The 25349-nt window shown below is 43.1% G+C and overlaps 1 protein-coding gene across 3 annotated transcripts in view; it reads left to right on the top strand.

Moving 5' to 3' along the window:
• Nucleotides 1-25349, top strand: part of elmo1 (engulfment and cell motility 1 (ced-12 homolog, C. elegans)) — a 110570-nt gene that overhangs the window by 30374 nt on the left and 54847 nt on the right. For 2 of the 3 annotated variants that reach the window (XM_085395207.1, XM_085395205.1), the window contains exons 2-5: nucleotides 18871-19022; nucleotides 24908-24948; nucleotides 25122-25194; nucleotides 25290-25340. In XM_085395207.1, coding sequence (XP_085251333.1) covers nucleotides 18945-19022; nucleotides 24908-24948; nucleotides 25122-25194; nucleotides 25290-25340 — 243 coding nt within the window. In that variant the 5' untranslated portion in view covers nucleotides 18871-18944. Of the gene's footprint in view, nucleotides 1-4829; nucleotides 5019-18870; nucleotides 19023-24907; nucleotides 24949-25121; nucleotides 25195-25289; nucleotides 25341-25349 lie in introns of those variants that run through there. The other variant, XM_085395206.1, reaches the window with a different exon arrangement.

Here is a 25349-nt window from a genome sequence, read left to right as displayed (position 1 = left end):
GCACTGCAGCTTAGTTGTTCCCCCCTCCTTTGTCCTCCTGTTTCCCCTCCCTCTCCCCTCCAGAGAGGAGTTAAACAGTCTGATGGCGTGTGGGACAAAGGAGTTTTTAAGTCTGTTAGTTCTTGTCTTGGGGAGAAGCAACCTGTCACTGAACAGACTCTTCTGATTGTTTATGGCCGTGTGCAGAGGATGCCCAGCATTGTCCATAATGTCCATCAGTTTCTTTAATGTCCTTTTCTCTGCCACTGTCACCAGAGTGTCCAGCTTCATGCCGACCACAGAGCTAGCCCTCCTGATCAGTTTCTCCAGCCTGGATGAGTCCCTCTTTGCTGTGCTGCTCCCCCAGCACACCACAGCATAGAAAAGTACTCCAGCAACCACTGACTGGTAAAACATCCTCAGGAGCTTCCTGCAGATGTTAAAAGACCTCAGCCTCCTGAGGAAGTACAGTCGGCTTTGGGCTTTTTTATACAGGTGCTCTGTGTTGCATGACCAGTCCAGTTTATTGTCCACCCACAGCCCGAGGTACTTGTACTTGTTGACCACCTCCACCTCCTCCCCCTCTATCTGAACTGGCAGTGGACCTTCTCTGGACCTCCCGAAGTCCACAACCAGTTCCTTAGTCTTTGAGGTGTTGAGTTGCAGGTGGTTTGTGTGACTCCATGCGACAAAGTTCCTCACCAGACTTCTGTACTCCTCTTCCTGATCATCCCAGATACACCCCATGATGGCCGTGTCATCTGCAAACTTCTGAATATGGCATAATTCAGAGTTGTAGCAGAAGTCAGAGGTGTACAGGGTGAAGAGAAGAGGGGACAGCACAGTTCCCTGTGGTGCTCCTGTGCTGCTGACCACTGTGTCAGACGTGATGTCCTTCAGCCTGACGTACTGTGGTCTGTCGGTGAGGTAGTCGGAGATCCAAGCCACCAGGCAGGGGTCCACCTCCATCCTGTTCAGTTTTTCTTGAAGCATACAGGGCCGGATGGTATTAAAGGCACTGGAAAAGTCAAGAAACAGGATCCTGACCGTGCCTTTTCCCCCATCCAGGTGTGAGTGGGCTCTGTGTAGGAGGTACAGGATGGCATCCTCCACTCCGACACCCACCTTGTATGCAAACTGTAGTGGGTCCTGGGCATGTTGTACCTGTGGTCGGAGGAGGTTGAGGAAGAGCCGCTCTAGAGTCTTCATAAGATGTGACGTCAGTGCCACCGGTCGGAAGTCATTCAGCTCATTGGGCCGGTTCTTTTTGGGGACCGGGACGATGCAGGATGTCTTCCATAGGGCGGGCACTCTCCCCAGTCGCAGACTGAGGTTGAAGACTCGTTGTAGCGGCTCCCCAAGTTCAGCAGCACACGCCTTAAGCATCCTAGGACACACCTTGTCTGGGCCTGCTGCCTTTCTGGGGCGAAGCTTCCTCAGTTGCCTCCTGACCTGATCCACTGTGACACTGGGAGATGTTTGGGAGGAGGGGAGGGGGGGAGATGTCTTGCTGCTGAGAGAGGGATTGGAGGAGGGGGGTGTCATGGTGTCAGGAAGGGGGGGAAGCGAGGGAGGCAGGAGAGTGGGGAGAGGACTCTGTAGTGAAGGTGAGGGTGAGGGTGGGGGGGTTGTGGGCTGGTCAAACCTGTTGAAGAAGTTGTTGAGTTCGTTTGCCTTCTCCACAGTCCCCCCCACTGTGCTTTTCTTGGTGTTGTGGCCTGTGATGGTTTTCACACCATTCCAGACCTCCCTCATATTGTTCCTCTCCAACTTCTGCTCCACCTTCCTCCTGTAGGTGTCCTTTGCTTCCCTCAGGCAGCGTTTCACCTCCCGCTGTGCTGCTTTCATCTCCTCCTTCACTTTGCTCCTGAAAGCCTTCTTCTTCATGTTGAGGACAGCTTTGACTTCCTGTGTTACCCACGGTTTGTTATTAGGATAACACCGTACCGTCTTAGCAGGGGCGACTGTGTCCACACAAAAGTTGAGGTAGTCTGTAAGACAGTGTGTCGCCCCCTCTATGTCCTCACCATGTGGGCTCAGGAGCACATCCCAGTCTGTGGTGTCATAGCAGTCTCTCAGAGCATCCTCCTTTTCTGGGGTCCATCTCCGGATGGAGCGCGTTGTGACAGGCTGCCTTTGGACGAGGGGTGTGTATTGTGGCTGTAGGTAAACCAGGTTGTGGTCTGACTTCCCTAGTGGGGGGAGGGGGGTGGCTCTGTATGCATCTCTCACATTAGCATACAGTAGGTCAATTGTCCTGTTGCTCCTTGTGGGACAATTCACAAACTGGTGAAAAGCAGCCAGAGTAGAATCCAGTGTGGCATGGTTAAAGTCTCCAGATATAATAATGAAAGCCTCGGGGTTTTGTGTCTGAAGTCTTGCTGTGACTGTGTGTATTTTCGTCTGGTATAAACAGTTATTTATAGTTACTTCTTCTTTTGTCCTCTGTTTGTCCAGCTTCCTCAAAATTATTGAGGGCGCTCGGCAAACCATCCAAAAAACATACAAGTTTTTTAAGTGTACAAGCTTTTTAATAATAATAGGGAATCACCTTTTTGGTGTTAAAATACTATTTTATGCCTGTGAAACATTGTTATTTTTGAGACTGTTAGTAAATTCAGGTAAAAAAGTGGGGGGAAAATAAATGTATGTGATAGGCTGCTAGTTACAAAAGTCCCCAAAGATAGACACAAAACTAGCTCATCCCGTGGAGTTATGTGCTCTGATGTGCTTCAGTGTTAAGTGGCTTAATTTAAAAGACAAACAAAAAAAAACAACCTCACAACATTAAACTGACAATGCTCTGGTAGGAAAGTGAGTAAAAAAGGCTTTTTGAAAGTCTGCAGAACTATTGCTCAAGACCACTTTTTAAAAGAATTTCAAAAGCTTTTGGCTTTTGAAATTCTTTTAAAAAACCAGCTAAGGCTGAATGGCCCAAGACTAGAGCCACAAACAGAGGAGACTGCTTCAGTCAGTCTGCTGCTTTTGGATAAACTCGACACATTTCAGATCTAACACAGAGATCATAAAATCAACTAACCAAAAAAAAAAAAATGTATGTGTAAACATTGCAGCAGGTCAATCAAGAGTTTTGAGTATCGACCCCCTCGTCACTTACATGCTTAAATTTTGGGTGGTACCATTTAGCGCCTTTTCTGTTCTGTTAACGAGGAACATTTACGGGCGGCTTAAATTCTTGTTCATCATTACGTAAACGTCTCAAAACACTTGCACAAAATAGTTTACTGAAATGCTGTCTGTCCACATGCTCAGAAAGGTCCGAGCATAAATATTTCCACCTCGTTGTGGTTTTTTTTCTTTCTTTTTTTCTTCCTTTTTTTGAGGTTGTGTAGGTTTGGACTTTTTGTTCCATTTTGGAAGAGGGATATGCATATTAACTGCATTTGTGGAAATATGCCAAAATGAGCTCGTTAGAGTTTGACTTCAGATCATAAGACTTTTAACTCTGAAAGAATGGGGTGGTGTAATTTCTTCAGTAGTGTTGTGCAGTTTTTGAGTTTTAGTCAGCAGATGGTGACATGGAAGAAATGTCACGTTCGCCAACCTCGACAGATATGTCGTAGCATCCTGGATGAATCATGAGGGCTTAAAGCGACTACAAAGTCAGGACATTCAAGGAGGAGTTTAGATAGTTTGGACAGATTAATAAAGCTCTGGCGTGCTTCTCTCTTTGCTAGCTTTCGTCCCTCTGTCACAGTTTGCTGACAGTCGGAGTATATCCCAGATATTCTTAGCTCTATAGCCAGGACATAGGTCCTCTAAATATTTTCACTTCCTCAGGTCAGGATAGTTTCCAAGTTAGGCTCTGACGGCACGGCCGATCACATGACCGCTCATTTCGCATGCAGGCCTGTCATCTTGGTCATATTTCCGTGTCTTGGAACATGAAAGACTTAAATGAGGATATGATATATTTCAATTGGCATGTTTTGTTTTCACCGCTGTGGCTGAGCTGAAATGTTTTCCCGCTTGGGCGCTCGCCTTTCGGAGGCTCCCTGGAAGAACCGAGAGTCCCGACTGTTTGTATTTATGGGGCTGACTCTAACCAAAGTTGACCTCAGCCTGGGTGGAGCAAACATCTGTTTTTTGTATGTGTCGCTTGCACAGATGGCCTGTTGAGCTCTCAGCTGGAGATGAAGATGTCATCGTCTTGCACAAGCTGTAAATGTTTAATTTAGGCGTTTGGCCTGATGATCAGCGATCTTTTGTGACAGTATAAAACATCTGAGTCACTCTGTTGTTGCAGACTGTGGTAATTAGGGGGAGCGAGAGGTGGAAGTGAAAGTGTGAGCTGCACTGGTTGATGATATCTGAATCCATACATGAATTCATCGTTACTCTCAGCCCATGTTTTATTGCCAACATTTTAGATGCAGCAGCAGCTTGGCTCTTGAACAAGGGCGAACCTTGCTCTTTATTTTTGGCGTGCTAAATGTCACTGATAGGTTAGCTGTCTACTCTGACATATACACACAGAATAAGTCTTGGGCTTAATTTGTTGTGCTTGTAGATGGCTATTAAGGCTTCAACAGTTTAGACTAACACAGTGGAGCTGGAGTAGGGGGGCACTGATGGCATATTCATAAGCTATAATTACCCTTAAGTAATCCAGTCACCTCACTGAGTGTGTTTTTAATTCCTAGGCTTGAAACAGATGCATTGTTTGTCTTTCCTTGCATGTGAGCTTTAAGTTTTCTCGGCTGTTGTCGTCTTATCTTTGAATTTACCGCTTTTTTTTTCTTTAACAGACAGACCTGTTTCCTCCTCACTCGAAAAACGCCTACTTCCTCTACTTCCTCCTTCTGTCTCAGCACTCTGTCGGTTGTTCTTTTGCCTCAGGCGAAGCACTGCACAGACCGTGGTGAACTTTTTGTTTGTGGCTTGTGATGCTGAAGTCACTTTACTTGGAGGCAGATTGTCACACCGAAGTCGCCCTCTCCATCCTGTTATTGTAGTCGCATGCACAAGAAGCAGGTTGATTGGGAAGAAAGCTAAGAGTACTGGTGGATGTCTTGCGGGTGAGTCCTCAAGTCTTCAGTACTTTTCACTCTTTAAAAGGCTACACAGGATGCAGTAGGCCTCAGGGTGTGGCTCCGTGTGCTCCCCTGCCTCCTTTAATCTCCAGTGTGCCACCTCCTTAAGCACGGCCATTGTGCGGTAGGATGTTTGCCGTCTGGAGTGGTAAAAGTCTTGGTATGTCTGTTCCAAGAACAGGGAACTTTCGTGGGTTTTCCTCCAGCAAACCAAAGAAGAATTGCGCTGTCAAAGAACGGACGAGTTTAAAGACAGCTGAGCCTTGTGGCCTCGTAATTTGGTGGGATGGAAATGTGGTGTCAGTAGTTTATGATTTTGGATTGGCTAAAGAAAGTGTATGCTTACACAGCTGATAAATCTGCTGCATTGGAAAGTAATTACTTGGCAATATGAATGTTCCCTCACGATAAACATTAAGGATTAGTTTTGTGCTTTGGAGCCTAATTTTGCCTTAGATTTTTTTTCTATTTCTCTGTCTCTGTTTTTTTTGTCTCCTCATCACTAATAATTTCCGTGTTTTTATTACTTGGTTTTACAGAATATCATCCAAGTACTTCTAATTGTTTCTGATTCACTTGTTTACCTTAATTTGCCAGCTTGCTCTGCTCCGAGCTAGAGCTGGGCGATATATCGAGTTTTTAAAACATATCGATATATTTTTATACGAGATATAAGATGTGACAATATCCTTTATATCGATATAGTCTATGTTACGTTATAATTATAGTTGTGGAGCCGCAGGTTTGCCTCTCTTTCGTCCACTTTTGTCTCTACGCAACGTTACTCCGCCTCGCCTTCACTGAAGACAACTCCCCCTCCTACCCCATCGCTTCACGTGCAGGCAGCGACAAGACGGACACGGCAAATCTCCGTTAACGAGTTACTGCGCATCGCCCCATGCGTGGGGCTGGACGGCGTCAACGTGCTAACGAGCTAAACATGCTAACGAGCTAACCGCGCTAACCCTAAAATCCTTTCATTCTCTCAAAAGTTGATAGCGCGCCTTATGTATGAATTCTGGTTGTGCTTGATGGCCGCGAACCGATTTTATGTGGTACACGGCGCTCAGCAATCTGTCAAAAATGTTTGAGTACGACTTTGGTAAGCTACGGAGCTGCACCGCTTGATAGATTGTCGGCGCATTACGGCTACCGAGGAGCTTCGCGGAGTGATACGTACTGTGCATCAACGTAATATTACCGTATTGTGTGTGTATAAGGACCATAAATGGCACCTGTAAGAGACGTGGTTATGAAGCGGATTTCAAACTCCAGGCTATCAGTCACACAGTAAAACTTGGGAACAGAGCAGCTGTAAAATCTGTCTGTCTTTGTTATTACGCTCAGCGTCTTTTAGTTTACATTTTGACTGCACAATTGTGAGCTCTTTGTTTAGCACAAAAACAACCTTGTTTTCTTTTATTTATGGAGCATTATTATTTAATGAATGCTCATAATTTAATTTTGAGTAATTTTTCATGTACATCTGTGCTGTATGTTAATAAAAGTGCCTGTGTGACATCTGGGACACAGCTTTGACTAAGAACTCTTTTTGTTCTTACTTTATGGCTTAAAAAAAATATCGAGATATATATCTTATATCGCCATCCAGCTAAAAAATATCGAGATATGAATTTTGGGTCATATCGCCCAGCCCTACTCCGAGCGCTATACTTAGGCTATGTTTGTTCTGTGTTTGGTGGTGCATCATAGCTCCATGCTCATTTCTTTTCTTGTGTGTGTAGATTTATGTTTAGAAAAACACAGAGATGGTATATTGAGTGGCACATGTAAACTCATAAATGCAAAAGTCAGCTTGGTGTTAGCGGCATAACTGCCTTGAAAGAGATTGGCTGGCTGCTGCTGAGAGTTGCTACGAGCAGCTGGTAGCGACCTTTGACAGGATATCCTGCTAGTGTTGTGTGAGCGAAGGCGGTTTGTGACACAGAGGCCCGCTGAGAGGCACATGGGTTGCACAGAGACTTTAGAAATTTTAGAAAATGGTCTATTACATAATAAAAATATTTTTAAAAAATGACTTGGCTAGATTGTTTTCTTTGTCTTGCTGGTATGCGAAGTCCCTCAGAACGTGACGCTTCCTGTTTGTTTGAATCTTGATGCCACATTTCTCAACCCTGTCCCTAGCTTTACCCTTTATGTCTTTGTCCTTTATTTGAAGCCTTTTTCTCAGCCCTTTGTCTTCCAATCAGTGGTTTTTCCTGTCGACTGGGTGTTAGGTATACGTGTGTTGTGGAAGAATGGGAAAACAACTAAATAAGCATGAAGATTTTAAGATTAAGTGTACTCTTGCTGTTATGCCTTTCATGGCTCTTGGGACTGTGCTCTGTTTTGTGTTGACACTCTATTCATCAGTGATTCCCAGCCAGGCGAGTTTTCTTTTTTTTTTCCAACCTCCTAAATGGTTGAAGTGTTTAATTTATGCCAGCAGTAATAGTGCAAAGGTAACTGAGCTGTAATAACTACTATTATGCACACTTCTGTATCGTTAATTCAATCATATCAAGTTAAAGTAACATATTTGGAACATGAAGCGTCAGATGGTGTTCATAGTTGATTTACCTTAACTACAGGGTGTGTTTTGTATGTACGCTCACAATAAGTGTAACGTGAACATCTACTGTGTGTAGATGTCTAAAGGTGTCACCTTTAGAGCGACAATAACTCTAGGTCCTCTGCAGCACGACTGTGGCCTTTTGTCTCAACTCAAATAAAAGATGGTGGTCTATTTGAAGACACGCACACACACACACACACGCGCACACACACACACGCACACATATATACACAGACACTAACCCCTGCAGCTAGGCGGGCCCTTTGTAGAGGCATCAGATGAAGAGCTTGAAGGGGTTCTTTTGAAATCCAGCCAGCACACAGACTAATACAGACACACCCACACAAAGACAAAGTTACTGATCTCTCCATATACAATTCTTGAAGCTCTCATGCGAAAGCAATAAACATGAAACCTCTCCCACACTAATAGTTCACATGATACCGTGAAACCTTGTGGTGCAGACACACTTCAGGCACACAAGAGCTTGGGTGACCAGATGTGTTATGATAGGATTTTTTTACATTTACATTGCGTTTTGCTTGGTCTTTGTGGATATAGGGGGATAAAAAGGTCTTGTTAGTACTTGCACGTTTTGGTTTTCTTGAAGCATAATTAATACTGTTCAGCATGTGCAGGTAAGCCCTGATTCAGACCGCTCCAATCAGTCCCTTTCTGCTCTTTTGTATGATGAAGGTGAGCGCAGTAAAGACCACGATGATATTATATGTCACGTACCAGCTATTTGCTGATAAGTTTAATAAATCGCAATCGGTCAAGCCCCACCCACCTGCTGTTCAAGCCTTCTTTTGACAAGGGTCAGCCAATCAGAATAAATGTGGCTGAAAGGTAGTGGGAATGGCTCTCGAACCAGGAGCTGGTCAGACGATAAGTGATGTGCTGTGCCAAGGCCTAGCGAAAGAAATGGGGACTTCTTTGAACTCTAGTAGAACCACAGAATGATAACAGATCTCCATTATGTAAGTTGTAAGAGGTTGAAGTTATAATGATGAGCAGTTAAGAAACTTGTTACAATCATGACAAGTAAGATGAGTCAAATAGAGAGTTGTCTTGGAGAGTGGAGAAATTTGGCTACATTTTTTACAACTTTGAATTATTTCTTTTTTTTAAAAAGAAAAAGGTAAATGCATTAATTATTAAACTGTGTATTTAACCAGACTTTAATAACCAAATAAAAACTATGTAAAAGTGTTACCCGATCAGACTGTGTAATGCAGGGATGGGGGCTTATTTTCCTAGGGTTCGGCCCTCCACAACAGTCCCAGTTTCTAATGTGCCCAGTCCTGATCCTGGGTGAGGGTGTTTGCACATAACAGCCTCCTCAGGTTGTGCTGCTTTAAATGCCACTTAAATGTCCGAGTTTGAGAGCGACACTGAGGTAAATGTGTTAAAGGCGTCTGACGTTCATCAAGTGCTGCTAGGCGACACATCACGGTGTTTAAAAAGTGCCGTCTCATGGTCTCTGTCACAACATTGACGCTCTCACAGAAAGTTTCTTGGTGGAGCAGCCCAGTCTCACCATACTCTAGCACAAGTCATCCTGCGGTCTGATACGTCCATATAATGCGATAATAACCCTTGTCTTTCTATTTTTAACCCTCTGTTTCTCCTTTTCTTTTGTTCTACTTTCTCAGATGTCTATAATGTGCTGATTTACTTTCTTTTTTGCTTTATTTCTGTTTTTTATTACATTTTTTCTGGCTTTCTATTTATTATCAGTACCCTTCATTTTAACTTTCTCTGACACGCTGTCGGCCCCGCTTTCATTTACGTAATTTGTGTTGTACAGTTATTTCATTTTTAACCTTAATTTAACCTTAATTTATATTTTATTCCTTCCTAGTTAAATTTACCCTTTTTTATTTTTCATATTTATTTCCTATCTTATTCATAGCCTTTTCCTTTTTTGTTCTCTTTAGGTCACGAGCAGTTGTCCAAGCATTTCACTACATATCGTACTGTGTATGACTGTGTACGTGACAAATAAAATTTGAATTTGATTTGAATTTGACGTTGCTTCTCGTAGCCTTCCTACCTCTGTTCCTACTCATGTTCCCTTGCCTTCACCTTCACCCTCCCCTCGTCCCTCCACAGATTGTGGGACCCTCCTATTACACATCATGAATTATTGAGGTGAAACCTAGTATTGCCTAACAAAACACAAGATTTCTCTCCCCTCTGTTTCCTCTGCTGTCATCATCTCTCTTCTCTTTACTGATGGCTTTGTTCCTTAATTTCTACCTCTGGCAGGTGACAGAATCACACAATAATAAACTGTTTAATGGACTATATGATTAAATTAAACTTATAAATGGAAAGATGCATAAATTGTACTTTGATAATTTCACAGTCTCAGTCTTTTTTTTGTATTTGTCATTTATTTGGGTTTAAATAATGTTCAAAAGCAAAACAGTCATAATCCTTTTCTCTGATTTTTTTACTTAAATCAAATAATATTCTCTCTCTAAAGAAAACTGGTACCCTCTCCAAAATTCCAGTATCAACAAGGCTCTAGCTTCTTCTGTTTATATGTAATCATGGGGAAGATAGATACTGTAACCCAGCACTAAATGCCTCCTGGTAACAGCAGGTGGGCGAGTGTATAAGGACAGATTAATTGCACACATGTACTTTCAAAGCTTACAATAACTTTGGGCTTGACTCTGGAACAGTTAGACTGCGGGTTCATTGTATAAGAGTCATGGTGCTGAATACAACGTGTAAATATGAAGATTGCACCAAGAGAATTAAAAAGAGAGCATCCAATAAGGCTTTTCTGGTCCTCGACTTACAGTACCATGTCAAATTCTGACCCTACATTCTGAATGTTGTGACAGAAACCCAGACTCAGACCGGTCAGTATATTTTTTTTCATCTTCTGTTGTCCAATTTTGATGAGCTTGTGCAAATTTCCCAGTTTTTCTTTGTTCTTAAACACTGCTCTCAGCTGACAGCAGGGGCACCCGGTGTGGTTTCTGTCCTGCAGCCCGTCTGCTTCAAGATTTGACGTTGTGCGTTCAGAGATGCTCTTCTGCATACCTTCAGTGGTTATTTGAGCAACTGTAGCTCAAAGATGTCTGGCCACTCTCCTTTGGCAGCAACTATCCAGAAAACTGCGGCTCAGTAGATAACAAAGCCAATCTGAGCCATGAGCTTCCGAAATATAAGCAGTATATTAAGCAGTATATTAAATGCCCGACCAGAGAGGAGAGGACATTAGACCACTGCTACAGCACGATCAGCGGGGCCTATCGCGCGGTGCCCCGCGCTTCACTCGGACTTTCTGACCACGTCATGATCCACCTAATCCCCGCGTACAGACAGAGGCTGAAGCTCTCCAAACCTGTCGTGAGGACAAAAAAACTGTGGAGCAACGAGGCTGTGGAGGAGCTTCGCACGTGTTTGGAGTCTACAGACTGGGACACAATGAAGGCTGCTTCTAACAGCTTGGACGAGTTTACGGACACTGTCACCTCCTATATCCACTTCTGTGAGGACAGCATTGTGCCATCACGCACCAGGGTGAGTTATAACAATGACAAACCCTGGTTTACTCCCAAACTCAAAAAGCTGTGGCTGGAAAAGAGAAAGGCGTTCAGAAGCGGAGACAGGGACTGCTACAGAGAGGCCAAGTACAGGTTCACTAAAGAAGTGGACATTGCTAAACATCAGCACTCTGAGAAGATGCAGCAGCAGATCTCAGAGAATGACTCGGCCTCTGTGTGGAAAGGTTTTAGGAATATCACAAACTACAAGCCTAAAACCCCCCACTCCACTGATGACTTGCTCTTAGCCAACACCCTTAACGACTTTTACTGCTGTTTTGACGAGCCATCAGGCAGCCTTCACACCTCCAACGGCCCCAACAATAGAGGCACTTTAGACACTAATTCCCCCACCTCTCCCCCCTCCATAGAGCCATCACCACCTTCAAACTGTTCACCTACAACACCCCCCTCCTCACCCCACACAAAAGAGGATTTCACACCACCTCCTCCCACCACAACTCTTCATATTCATGAAGCAGGTGTGAGGAAGCAGTTTAAGAGTGAATGCTCGGAAAGCTCCCGGCGTGTCTCCTGCCACCCTCAGACACTGTGCAAACGAGCTGGCCCCAGTGTTTTCTGGCATTTTCAACTCCTCACTGCAGGCATGTCATGTGCCTGCCTGCTTCAAGTCCTCCACCATAATCCCTGTCCCCAAGAAACCTAGGATCACTGGACTAAATGACTACAGACCCGTGGCTCCGACATCTGTGGTCATGAAGTCATTTGAGCGCCTAGTTCTCTCCCATCTCAAGACCCTCACGGCCCCCCTCCTGGGCCCCCTGCAGTTTGCATACAGAGCCAACAGGTCTGTAGACGACGCCATCAACATGGCTCTACACTTCATCCTGCAGCATCTGGACTCCCCAGGAACCTACGCCAGGATCCTGTTTGTGGACTTCAGCTCTGCCTTCAACACCATCCTTCCAGACCATCTCCGAGGCAAGCTTTCCCAGATGAATGTGCCTGATCCCATCTGCGGGTGGATCACCGACTTCCTGACGGACAGGAAGCAGCATGTGAGGCTGGGAAAGAATGTCTCGGACTCTCGGACCATCAGCACCGGCTCCCCTCAGGGCTGTGTTCTTTCTCCTCTGCTCTTCTCCCTGTACACCAACTGCTGCACCTCCACCCACCAGTCTGTCAAGCTAATCAAGTTTGCAGATGACACCACCGTTATTGGGCTCATCTCGGACGGGGATGAGTCTGCCTACAGGTGGGAGGTTGAACGTCTGGTGTCCTGGTGCAGCCACAACAACCTGGTGCTGAATGCCCAGAAGACAGTGGAGATTATTGTGGACTTCAGGAAGCACACAGCCCCACTCCCCCCCATCATCCTGACTGACACCCCCATCACCTCTGTGGACTCATTCCGCTTCCTGGGTACCACCATCACTCAGGACCTGAAGTGGGAGCCCACCATCACCTCCGTCATTAAGAAAGCCCAGCAGAGGATGTACTTCCTGAGGCAGCTGAAGAAATTCAACCTGCCAACACGGACGATGATGCAATTCTACACCGCAATCATCGAGTCCATCCTCACCTCCTCCATCACCGTGTGGTACGCTGGAGCCACTATCAGGGACAAACAGAGACTGCAGCGTGTTGTGCGCTCTGCTGAGAAGGTGATTGTCTGTAGACTCCCATCTCTGCAGGACCTGTACACCTCCAGGACACTGGGGCGTGCAGCTCGGATCTCAGCTGACCCTTCTCACCCTGGACACAGTCTGTTTGACCTGCTCCCCTCAGGCAGGAGGCTCCGGTCCATTCAGAATCAGAATCATCAGAATCAGAATACTTTATTGATCCCTGGGGGAAATTATTTTTTGTTACAGTGCTCCATTTTAAACCAACATTAAGACAAGACAGACAATACGCTAACTAAGAATAGTACAATATATACATATATATACATACATACATACATAAGTCACTTATAAATAAATATTTGGAAAAGAAACATGTGTAGTTGTAGCAGCAAACAGTGTGTTAAGTGGATGCGTTGTACAGGGAGATGGCCACAGGCAGGAATGATTTCCTGTGTCGTTCAGTGGTGCTTTTCGGTAATCTCAGTCTCTCACTGAACGTGCTCCTGTGACTGACCAACATGTCATGGAGTGGGTGGGAGGTGTTATCCAACATTGTCTTTATCTTGTCCAGCTCCATCCCCACAACATTGCTGGCCTTACGGATCAGTTTATTAAGTCTGTTGGCATCTGCGACCCTCAGCCTGCTCCCCCAGCATGCAACAGCATAGAGGATCGCACTGGCCACAACAGACTCATAGAAAATCCTCAGCATTTTCTGGCAGATGTTGAAGGACCTCAGTCGCCTCAAAAAATAGAGACGACTCTGGCCCTTCCTGTAAAGTGCACCAGAACCTCTCGCCATAAGAACAGTTTCTTCCCCTCTGCTGTTGGACACATGAACAATAAACGTACGACTGTTCCCACCACTAACTCATGACCCTACGCTGTGTTCACTGCATCATTCCATGTTTGGCACTGATCACCACCTGCACTCATGTATATATCTTTCTACGTAGCACTTTTAATTCTTATTCTCATGTATATATCTCATGTATATCTCATGCATATATCTTTCTACGTAGCACTTTTAATTCTTATTCTTACTTTTATTTTTTCATGTCTATTTAAGCGCAATTTATGACAGCATGTTTGCACTGAAGCACCGCAGCAATTTCCTAATGTTGTAAACCTGCTCAACATTTGGCAATAAAACCCTTTCTGATTCTGATTCTGATATGTTCAGTTTTTGTACCATTCTCTGTAAACCCACGAGTTGGTTATGAGGGAACATTCCAGTAGATGAGCAGTTTCTGAAAAACTCAGACCACCCTGTCTGGCATCAACAACCATGCCACATTCAAAGGCACTTAGATCACCCTGCTTCCCCATTCTTATTCGCCTTGACCACGTCTACATGCCTGAATCCATTGAGTTGCTGCCATTTGATTGGACGATCAGATATTTGCATTAACAAGCGGTTGAATATATGTACCTAATAAAGTGGCCGGTGAGTGTATATGTATTATTTGGGTCAAATTCTGCAAAATAATATGTTTCTGGAGAGAGAAGCAGAGCACGGAGTGGAAAAAGAGGTCGATGAAAGCAATAAAACATCAGATGCGGTAGAAAAGCAGAGAAGAGAAAAGAAGCGGGGTCAGATCCAGAAGATAAAAAAAGATGGAATGAGCTCTTTATACCGCTGGCCTGCTTAACCCTCTAGCAGAGTGTAAAATAAACACACTCAGTCACTCAAACTCAGCTAAACCAGGTTGCAGCAAATCACCTGCTCTGACATGATGAGCTGTGACAGCAGCTAGCGCGATAACAAGGTTCCATTTACAGTGTAAAGAGGCTGCAGCGAGATGCCAAAGTGACAGATAAGGGAATTGATACACAGACCACATGGCTCATGTAAATCATGATCTTTTGTAGATATGAAGGCAAACGTATACGGACGCCAGACATAATCCTGGTGTGAAAAGCTTGTTTCTAAGAAGCTGTTTGCAGGAGCGCGGCGTGTCGATCGCTAGAAAAACATGTTGATCGAATGAGTCCTGGACCACTTGTAGCTCTGGTGTGCTATGTGTGTTGAAACGTTGTGTTTCTCAATTAAATTGAAGCTTTAGATAATGTGTGCGTGTGTGTGGCCTGGTACGTGCACATGTGTGTATTTCCAATCAATATGCCTCAAGGCAGTCCATCTTTGAGTCATCTGAAGTTCTTGGAAGATGATGACAAGGTGCTGGGAACACACACATACAGATACAAACGCACAAACACGCACACACTTCTCATCCTTATTGGAAAAACCAAATCCTGTGTCAGGAGAATGAGCTTGTGCTCTGACTTAAGGTACAAACAAGTCTCTCGAATTCTTCACTTAATGGATCTTCCTGTAATTTTTGGTTATTTCTTTGTGTTATCACAGCAGGGTACTCGGTGAACTGAGCCTAAGTCTTGGTGCAAACATATCACAGTAGCTATCTTTGGCATTTATGCACTCCAGTTTCATGTTACTCATCAGATCCTGTTATGTCTGTGATAACATCAACAGAAATATGTCCCAGTGGACTTTATTGTTTGCCTTTAGTTACAACTGGAAGTCCCAGAAATTGCACTGGTAGGTTTAGTTAAAGCAATACGAAACAATTACATTCAAATAAACTGCTTTACTTATTTACTTTTTGTGAGTGTTTTTAAAAGACAAAAAGGGGATTGTTGATTAGAGAAATTATTTAAAAACCCAACATTGCACTCTGGTATCCAGCCATCCATTTTTTTTATGGTTATCCAATTCATTATTCACATTTCATTTATTAGATGTTATAAATGCCAGTACCATCGAATATCATCAAATAGTTAATATAGGCTTAGAACCTAAAAAAACCCAACTGGGTTCTGTTGGGGGTCCCTGATATTTAGATAATGCTAACATGTTGGTGCAGAAAACAGTGTCAACTTAAAGTCTTAGATTCACTGTGATGGTGTGTTAACCTTAAAGGATAAAGTTTAGCATGTACCCTTCATCTCATGAGGGTCTTTAATGCACTGTGTTGTATGTGTGCTGGAATAATCAGGAAAACTTTGGAAATGGGAGCATCTGAAGAGCATGTGAATGTACAAGCTTTAGCTAATGTTATGGCTCTTCATCCAACAGCTGTTGAGATATTTCACTTAAACGTTGCTGTGATATTTTAACCTGAGGAAACTGACAAATTAAACAGTGGACTAACATTAAAATCACTGGAATATCAGGGCTAAAAATGTTGACGGCAGTCTCAAGAACAGCAGATTTCTAGCTTTCATTTTCTGTCTCTCTGTGACTTCGGGTCAGTTTTGAGAGGGATGATTATCTGTACATAGATGACTAATGCGAGTTTCTTTGTGTAATGCAACTGAATGAATCATACATGTGTTAGAACAGTAAGGCTCCTGTATTTGGGACATGTATTTTTAACATGGAAAAAACAGGATGAGCCTGAAATTAATTTTTTCTTCTTCTTTTCTTAAAAGGCACATTTTTGTGAACAAATAGAAAAGCAGGATTCAAGAATTCAGTTTATCCAGATGTTTACATAGATCTCTTTCAGTGTTGTCTTTCCATTTTGTTTTTCCTCATCTTTTGTGGCATTATCTTTTCTGCGTAAGGTTACAGAGCTGGAAAGCGGAGCAAAACACTAATTTACTGAACATCACTGAAGGCAAAGTGTATCAGAAAGTATTTAACATGCATTAAGAAACCGTTCTAATCTTCAGCAGGCACGCTCGTTCAACGCAGAGGGCTGGAGTGACTCATTTTTGTGAAGTTGTGACAAACGTGACTTGAGTATGGGCATGCAGTTTGGAAAGAAAATGCATCCACATCTCAAGCTATTGATGCAGCAGCTGCCATGGCAACGGGCCCTTGAATAAAGGCTATGTGGATTATTATGGGGTGAATCACACACAACGCCAGGCCGGTGTCCTTAAATTAACACACTCTCTTTAAATGCACACGTGCATAGATTACATGTGGTCAGTGTTTGTAAACACGTCTCCAGTCATCCATCCACAAGTGCTTTTGCCATGTGTATTAACACTATAATAACACCATATTCCGCTCAGCAGTTTTCTCCCAGGAATTAGTCTGAGCCAGCCATTATACAATATGCATTTTCAAATTAAATATGTAATCAGACTTCTTCACCAGGAACTAGGATTATCTGAGTTTTTTTAGACAAGCTGAGAAGGTAAATTATTGATCCCTTCCTCAGTTGATTATGCGGATTTCTATGCTACATTTTCCACTCGAGACTCGTCCACTGGCGGGTTTCATTAGACCCCCTGCAAGGACACAGAAGTGGTTTTGCTCAGCTCTCCCCGCACGGTTCTGGGTGACTCTGATTTGCCTTTCTTTAAGCTGTGGAAGCACAAACTGGCTTATCCACAGCCTTTCAGGTCGATCTGGCTGTCGTCTCCTATGTGAGATATCATGCCGTTTTTGGTGCCCTGAAGGGCTGTGAGGAGGGGTCAGGGAGGAGGATTACAGGTTCAGTGTTAGCGTAGGGGTAATTGCATGAAAGTGGAGTGAGTGTTGACGTCTTTTGCCTTTGCTTTGTTTATGAACAAGAGTTCACATGGTTGCTTGTACAGATTCAAGGTATAATTGTAAAATTCAGTTACGTTGTGACCCATCCCCAAGCCAAGTACTAACATCCATCTTCTTTAATCTGTGCTTCATCGTTTTTCTGCTTTCCTTTTGCAGATCAACTTTTTTTTGTTTTAGCTTTTTTTAATCTGCAGGTAATCAAGTCTTTTTATCCATCCAAGCTAAGATATCTGGGTCATGTCACTTAAGTAGTTTACTCAGACTTGACAGAGCTCACTCAGAATAACAGAAGACATTGCTCAGATCTTTTTAAGGTTGTTTTATGCGCCCCATGATGAGTAAACTGACCTTTTATATGCTAAATTGAAGGGATACCCCTTGAAGCAAGTGCTACTGCACAGGGCTGTGGAAGAAGCTCTGCGCTACTAACGTGTTTAACCGCTTGCTTTTGACTCTTATGTTCATGCTAATGTGGTTTAATGTGGCAGTTGCATCCTCTCTCCAAAGCAACAGGAACTATTATGTGAAAATGTCCAAAGGGACTTTCAAACTGAACTGTTCCACTGCTTGAGTCACAGGAAGATGCTGCTGAGTGGTTTATGGTTTTTCTGCTGGACAAAAATGTCTGAATTGAGAATAGAACCAAGAGTAGCAGTTGAATTTTGACTCGAACACCAGTGAACAATTTGAATATATCCAGATGTGTGGACTTTTTGTCTTCCCTTTTGGCAGTGGGAGTAAATGCACTTAGTTGCTCTAACGTCCTTCTGAATTCTTGTACAGAAAGTAACTGCAGTAACCACATTTAAAACTCCCGTTTTGCAAAATACAGAGAGATTTACGTGGCTGTGATAGGCTTAATCAGCATTGTATGAGCTTGTTTGGCAAGGGCTCGAATTTATTGGATGGTTATTTATATGTAAATGTACCACACTCCAACTTTAAATTAGTCTACCCCTGGAAAAATTGATCTCAGAGGACAAATAAAAAGTCTGCCTGCCTTAGTTTGCATAAGCGATAGAAGTTTAACTGCATTCACGTATGACTTTCAGTGCCAGTATTTGCAGGAATAAGCATGCAGAGCATAGTTCTTAACTGAAGAGCCTGTCCTAGCTGTGGGCTAATGAACAGCATGCAGTGTATTTGTGGTTTTTAAACTGGTACTGATGCTAAACCCCCCACTGTTGTTGGCCAGCCTTACCTGAGATGATTTCTTGGTACGAAATAAAAAGAGCCAGAGTGTTTACTTTCTTGTGGGTGCACAAATTATAGTAAATTGATGTAAGTAGGTCAGTTGACTAACTTCCTCTAAAAATTTAAATGCTATACGAAAGTGATCTTATTGGTTTTAGCAGTTCACTAGCTTCTCCTGAAGATGAGTTTCATTTGCTTGCGCTCACCCCCCCCCCCCCCCCCCCCCCCACCCCCACCCCCAGAGCGCTGTGTCTTATTTTTCAGCGCTGTCCTTGTTGGCCTTAAAATAGTCTTTGAATTTCAACAACTCTAACACAAGCAAACATCAGTGACTAATGTGCCTCATTTTCTGCTTCTTTTTGTTCCCCTTCACTCTACCCTACAGGTTTGGATGAGCCATCTTCAGCAGTACTGACAGAGGTGTGAGGCAGTGAGGCTCTCACCCCCACCCTGGGAGCCATGCCGCCGCCGGCAGATATTGTCAAGGTGGCCATTGAGTGGCCGGGGGCATTCCCCAAGCTCATGGAGATAGACCAGGTATGTGCCTCAGTGCAACAAAAGACACCGTCATCTCACCTGCAGACATTACTGTCCTTTAAATCCAGCACAACCAGTAAAAAATGTTTGGGGTCTGTGACGCTCACCGTGCAGATTTAAAAACCATAATCACAGTGCGTGTTTTGTATGAACACATTATTGCGCAGTAATCCGTTGCTGTGTATATAATGAAATCGCTTGGATGTTTGTAGGTGTCTCTCTCTGGAGCGGCTGGGCGGATGTGCTCAGGGCTTGGTGCAGCTTTTGCGTTGTTCCCATCAATTATACTAATTAGCCTCAAGGATGTGGCCTTGATTAAAGATGTTTAACAGTTAGTCACAGCTTTGACATAGCTTTAAAGAAATTTCACTGAATGCAAAGAGGCTGGCTCTGTCATTAAGAAAAGTGACAAAAAATATGGATGTTTGTGGGTAAATACCTGGGCTGTTTAGCTCACTGTCAGAGCAAAAAGTATTCATATGACTGGAGGTGAGATTTGGTATAAAGCACAACACCATGTACAAAACAGGTGAGCAACCTTCTCACTCTTACATTGTCTGCTATGGAAAACAAACTCAGTTAAAGCTTTATGCATCTGTCACATTACAATATCAATGAATCTTAGTGATGCTGTTTTTTAAAATGTAAAACATAATGGTCACAGCTGTGGTCAGAGGCATTATGTGATATCTCTTGAACACCTTCAGGGAAATTTCAGTAGGTTTGGACAAAAGCTCAAAGGAATAATGGATTAACTTTGCCTGTCAAAGGTCAGGGTCTCTGTGACCTCCTGTTCTTTTGACTGTGATGTCTGAGGAACTCCTCGAGCGAGTTTCGCTTCATCTGACACAAATGTTCACTTAAAGTAATGGTCGTGGTCAAGGATCATTGTGATGTCACGCAGTTTGGGCCATTACCCAAGACGTTCAGCATCACAATGTTCTGTTTGTGGCGATTATTGCACTGTAACTCGGTAGCGTGAGGAGATCTTGCGACCCTCTTCGCCTTCTTTCGGTTTCTTCTTTTCACCATCACTCTCTTCCGCTATCTCACCCTACCCCTAGTGTCCTCTTCTTCCAGCCTCTGTATGAACTTTTTTGCTACATCCATGAATCTCCTCTGTGGTCTTCCTCTTTCTTCAATCTGCAGTGTTTTCACTATTAAATTTCTTCCAAGTCTTCACTTGATATATTGCATGCATCTGGACAAACACAGATCTAAACTGCAACTTGATTGGTTGGTGGAGCTCCACAACTGTAAGGAGGGTTTTATCGTTTGTTTTTTAAAAACTGTAACATTAAATAGCTGCAATGCTAAAGCGCTATGAAACCTCATCAGTGCATAGCTATATATTCCACTGATTTACATAATGCAGTTGCTACGTTTATGCTCAACAGTTAACAACACTGGTGTGTGCTTTTTAAAACTGAAACTGCACTTCTGTGTAGATTTGCGTCGCAGCTGCTTTCGCCTGCACGCAGCTCGCATCCATTACGAGCCCACAGATAATGGCCATGCCGTATGTCGGCAGATTGTCGGGGTCTATCCAGCGCTAGATTACATGCTAATAAAATAATTAGCCCAAACAGCAACTACCCCGTGTGTGTGTGGGGGGGACATTTTTGCTGTTACTTTGTTTGATTGCACATACAGTTTTATAAATTGGCCTGTTTGTTGTTTGTGTGACTCACAGATGGGCTAATGATTGTAAAAGCTATGAGTCACCGTGGTAACCGGAGTCACAACTGCCCTTCTCAATGGATGAACTAGTGAATGAAGTATTGAACTGTGAAGTACATGTGCTTCTGGTGCTTTAAACACTTAAGTAGAGATTTAGGGGGTGTGGTTTTTGTATTAAATGCCCCCCCCCCTTATCAGCAGCGCTGTTCCAGTCTGAGTAGATTGCCTTTAGCTTTGCTTAGGTCTGTCTTTACTTCTTTAAGCCACCTCTCCTCCTCCTCCTCCTTTTATCTCTCCCTGTCATCTTCCTCTTGTTCCACCTCTGTGTTGCCTTCCTCCTCTTTGTCCTTCTTTGCTTTCGCTCTTGTTCGCTCCCCCCTCGCACTCCTCCTCCCCGTGTTTTGTTGTGACTGCGAAACTTGCGCGCGCTGTGCCTCTTCCTCTCTTGTCCTCCACCATCAACCCCCACCTCTTCCTCCTCCCTCTGCATCTCCTCTGTACAATAGGCCCTGCAGCAGCATATGGCTGTCTGACTCATGCGACGGGGAGTGGGCTTCTGCAGCTCGAGCTGTTTTGATACCCAGAGAAAGTGTGTGTGTATGTGTGTGTACATGCCTGAAAACTTGTATGTGTAAATTTTGTTTACGCAGGTAAAATTCTGCTTATGTGAAAATGTGCATGGGTGTGTTTGTGTGGCAACATGGATCGTTGTTACTGTTCATGCGTGTGCATGCTCATTTGCTGTGTGTGTGCATGCATGTGCCTGTATCCATGTGCATGCCGACAAATATGTGTATTTTTATTATTTCTGTCTGTTTGTATATGCGCCTCTGCAGTGCACGCGTGAGTGTGTTTAGGCTACATCTGCTTCGGTGTGTGTCTCTGTGATTTCTGTATCTCTCCAAACATCTTCAGGCACAGAAGTCCAACCTTTATGTAGGAATGCGGGGGAATCGCTACAAGTTTAGACAGTTGTTTTTAAGTGTTTTTAATTGCTTTTTGTTTATCAGAAAGGCAATAGAGAAACTGGGGGAGGATTGGGTGGTGGGGTTTCTGGTGGAGTAGAGGGATGAGAGGAATGTTTGCAGGTGGAAAGGGGCAAGAAACAAACTCTAAGACTAACAGCCCACTTAGTTTTAGGTAATGTGCTAAAATTGGTTTTATATTAGTGTCACTGCTGTGGTTAAAAGATAGAAAACTAAAAATAAAGGCATTTATTTATATTTTGGTGTGTGCTTGTGTGCACGCATCTAAGCACAGTGGTTAACAGAAGAAAAGTCCAGAGGGATGTATTAAACTGTTTCCTTGAGTGAAATAAGACTAAATACCTTCAGTGAATGTGCAAAAATGGCTAGCAGGTTCTAGCGGGTCATGCTTTATTGCATATAAATGATCTCGGAGGGGGGAAAAAAAAAAGAATAACCACCAAATGTGCTAAAGTGGAATAACTCCTTAGATAAACTATTGTGTGGTGTAACAGGAGCTGAAATCTAGTGGGTGGTATAGGATGTTATAGATAACAGCTTTGCTTTTCACCTTTGTACAAAGTGAATTCCGGTTATGTAGGTGCTACCCTTGAACTGTACTCCCGACTGGGCTTACAGTAAGTTAAACAAAGTGGCTCGTGTGGGTTGAAAGTAATAGTAAAGGAGAGGAAGATGTAGTGGGAGGTTGGACAGGGAAATGGTAGACGGGGAAACAGAGTCAGTTTAAAGCTTGGAGAACTGCTTGTATTTATAGGTACATAATAGGCAACATATAAAGTAGGGTCACTGGAAGCATCTCTGTGTTTCTCTCTTATTTCACATTAGCATGACTGGGTATAAAAAGAGTTTACCAGAGAGGATGATTCACTGAGAAGTTAACATGGGAAGGGTTTTACTACTCTGTCAAGAGCTGCCAAATAATTCAGCAATTTAACAATGAAGTTTTTAATCCTAAAGTTGCATCATCTGCAAAAACCGAATGATTCTGAGAGGCTGAAGAAATCTCTGTAAGCAAGGAAGTAATCAAAATCAGATTTGTTTTTTCTTTTTTAATCATGAATGCTCCATCCTCTGAGCTTCAGTTGCTGTCGTGGGAAAAATAACAAGCCAGCATCCACGATGGCTCCTTAGCGCGCAGCGGCTTGGATGACATGCAAACGTTGCACGTATGCAGGTTTTGGAGCAACATTTTCTAGGAAGGGTTTGCTTATTCCTGAACTGCCAAACCACATTCTGCTCGTGTTACTGCAGCATGATCTGTAATGAAAGAGGGACTCTCTGCAATCCATGTCTGTCAGCGTCACCACTGAAAATATTCACTTTCAGAGCTACAGCATCGGTCCCTTTTAGCTCCCAAATGCCTTCTGAGTGTTTTTTAAAAGAAGTGATGCAACACAGTGGAAAACATGCCTCTGGTTGAAACATGTAACTGGCACTAAATTCTAAGAGCATTTATTTTTCCCAAAAATGATTAAAAATGTCTTTGATGCAACATTTAAAATGTTGTTTTTGTGAAGGGGGGTTAAGGTAAATATGGGGTTTAAATAGCTGAAAACTTTTAGAAACGTGGTTGTAGCGTCGAGTACTTTTATGAGTGTTTGTGCTTGCGTGAGTTTGTATAGAGATTATGCATGTAGCCTAGCAGCATACTGTATCTCCCACAGAGCCTGAGGATGATGGCAGTGGCAAGCAAGCAGATATTAAGTTAACACTGATTAGCATTTCTCGTGCACACGCTGCTTTTATTTATCTCGCTTCCCTCCTCATACACATCTTGCATGCTCCTAATTTTTCATCTTTCTGTGTCCATCTCTGTTTGTTGTCCTCGTTATTAGCTGCATTGCTTTTTATAAGTACACTGAGAGCAGGAAAAAAAAAGACTCAAACTCCTTTTATATGTACACTTTTTCTTTTCACATACTTTTTCCTGCTTTTGTTTATTCCCCTTCTCCCTTTTGTTCACAAACAGCCCACCCTCTTTTTCTGTCACCACTCTGCCTTTCTTTCCTTGTCATATATGCCCACCATCCTGCCATCGTTATCTTTTGTCTGTCTGTCTTCATCACCGCAGCTTCTCTCACTGTCTGGGCTAATCCCCAGAAAAGCAATAATGCAATATGCTCGTATATTTTGATATATAGATACTCAAACGAATCCATCTTCATGCGTTTGGGGGGGGAAGAATTTAAAGAAAAGAGTGGTTAGAATTGGCCCAGCAGAAAATGAAGTATCCTGATTCAGAACCTGATATTGTTTTTCTGTACTTTTATTATCTTTGGTTGATCAAAGTCATTTAAAAAAGGTGCTGCCCCAACTACGTAATGAGTAAACATTGTGTAATTGGCTCAGTTTGTTTGTCTGTTCTCAAACTTCACAACAATATACCAGGCCCTGGAGGACCAGAGTACATAGGTTAGCTGAGCATTTGGCTCTGCTACTTTATAGCTAGCACCCAAGGTCAAAGTTAACACTGAAAACTTTTTTAACAAACCATACTGAGTAATATATCATATGAAAGGGCATGGAGAGAGCTGTACAACACACATTTAATTTTTTCAATGACACCATAAAATCTCAAGTTTTACAGCCAGTTTTAATCCAATAATATGGTTAAAGATAATAAAATACTCCATTTTAGTTTGTAATGCTTCAAGATCATAGGTCAAAGGTTAGACATCAGCGTGTTGTTGTGAAAGCAGGCTGACGTCAGCATCATAAAACATCAAAGTTTTAGTGTAGCCTTTGCCCCTCGGGGGGGAAGGTTGGCCTCAACATGAGTTGACTTGTAATGCTAAATCTTTCACTGCTGGTATACTAAGGCTGTTATTAGATGTCCCCAGATCTAGATTAAGAAACTTGTTTCACTTTAGACAGTATCTTGTTTTAGGCTTCCTGGGGAACTGAGGGGTTTCTGTATATTTCATTGAATCTTCATTCAATTTTTTAGCTGTGAAATTGTAAATGTGGTTCTTGAAAAGATGTACTCTGCACCGCTGTAGAAACACTGAATCACTAATAATGAATGAAGCGGTGCAGCAGCCATGGTCGATGATCCCACATCAGCAGTTGGATAAATACAGGCTCCTGAAGAACAGCCTCTCATTGTGCCAGTCCCGCAAAATAAAATAATTGCAGCCCTCTCTGAATTGCCTGTTGTTTTAGGAACTCAGTACTAGACTGTGAACTAAATGTAGTTTTGCCTTTTTTTTTAATTCCCAGAAAAAGCCTCTCTCAGTCATCATTAAAGAAGTATGCGAGGGGTAAGTCTTCATTTGCTTTTTTTTTTTTTTTTTTTTAATGTATGCACTAGTTCATGTCTTTTGGATTAGAATTTAACTGTCCCCTACCCCCATACTTGAATTCTATTTGCTGTTTTTAATGCACTTTTAAACCAAGTACACAGTGTATTTTGTCTCTATCCAATGCCTTTTAGGTGGTCCCTGGGGAGCCCTGAAAACTTTGCTCTGCAGATTGCTGACGCGACAAATTTCTACATCACAGAAAAGGTTTGCTCATCTGCAAAGCTGCTGTATCCAAGAGGGGGATATAAAGGCCTGAAGTGCACACTAACTTCTGCTTGTGTCCTTGTAATCCTCCACAGAATCGCAGCGACATTAAGAACGGCTCGATCCTTCGTTTGACCACCTCTCCTGTAAGTGTT

The sequence above is a fragment of the Rhamphochromis longiceps genome, linkage group LG22 (assembly GCF_057381845.1).
Source record: "Rhamphochromis longiceps isolate RC_006_pf linkage group LG22, R_longiceps_female_GT1.1, whole genome shotgun sequence".
NCBI classification, from domain to species: domain Eukaryota; kingdom Metazoa; phylum Chordata; class Actinopteri; order Cichliformes; family Cichlidae; genus Rhamphochromis; species Rhamphochromis longiceps.
This window is presented reverse-complemented; position numbering and strand designations above follow the sequence as displayed.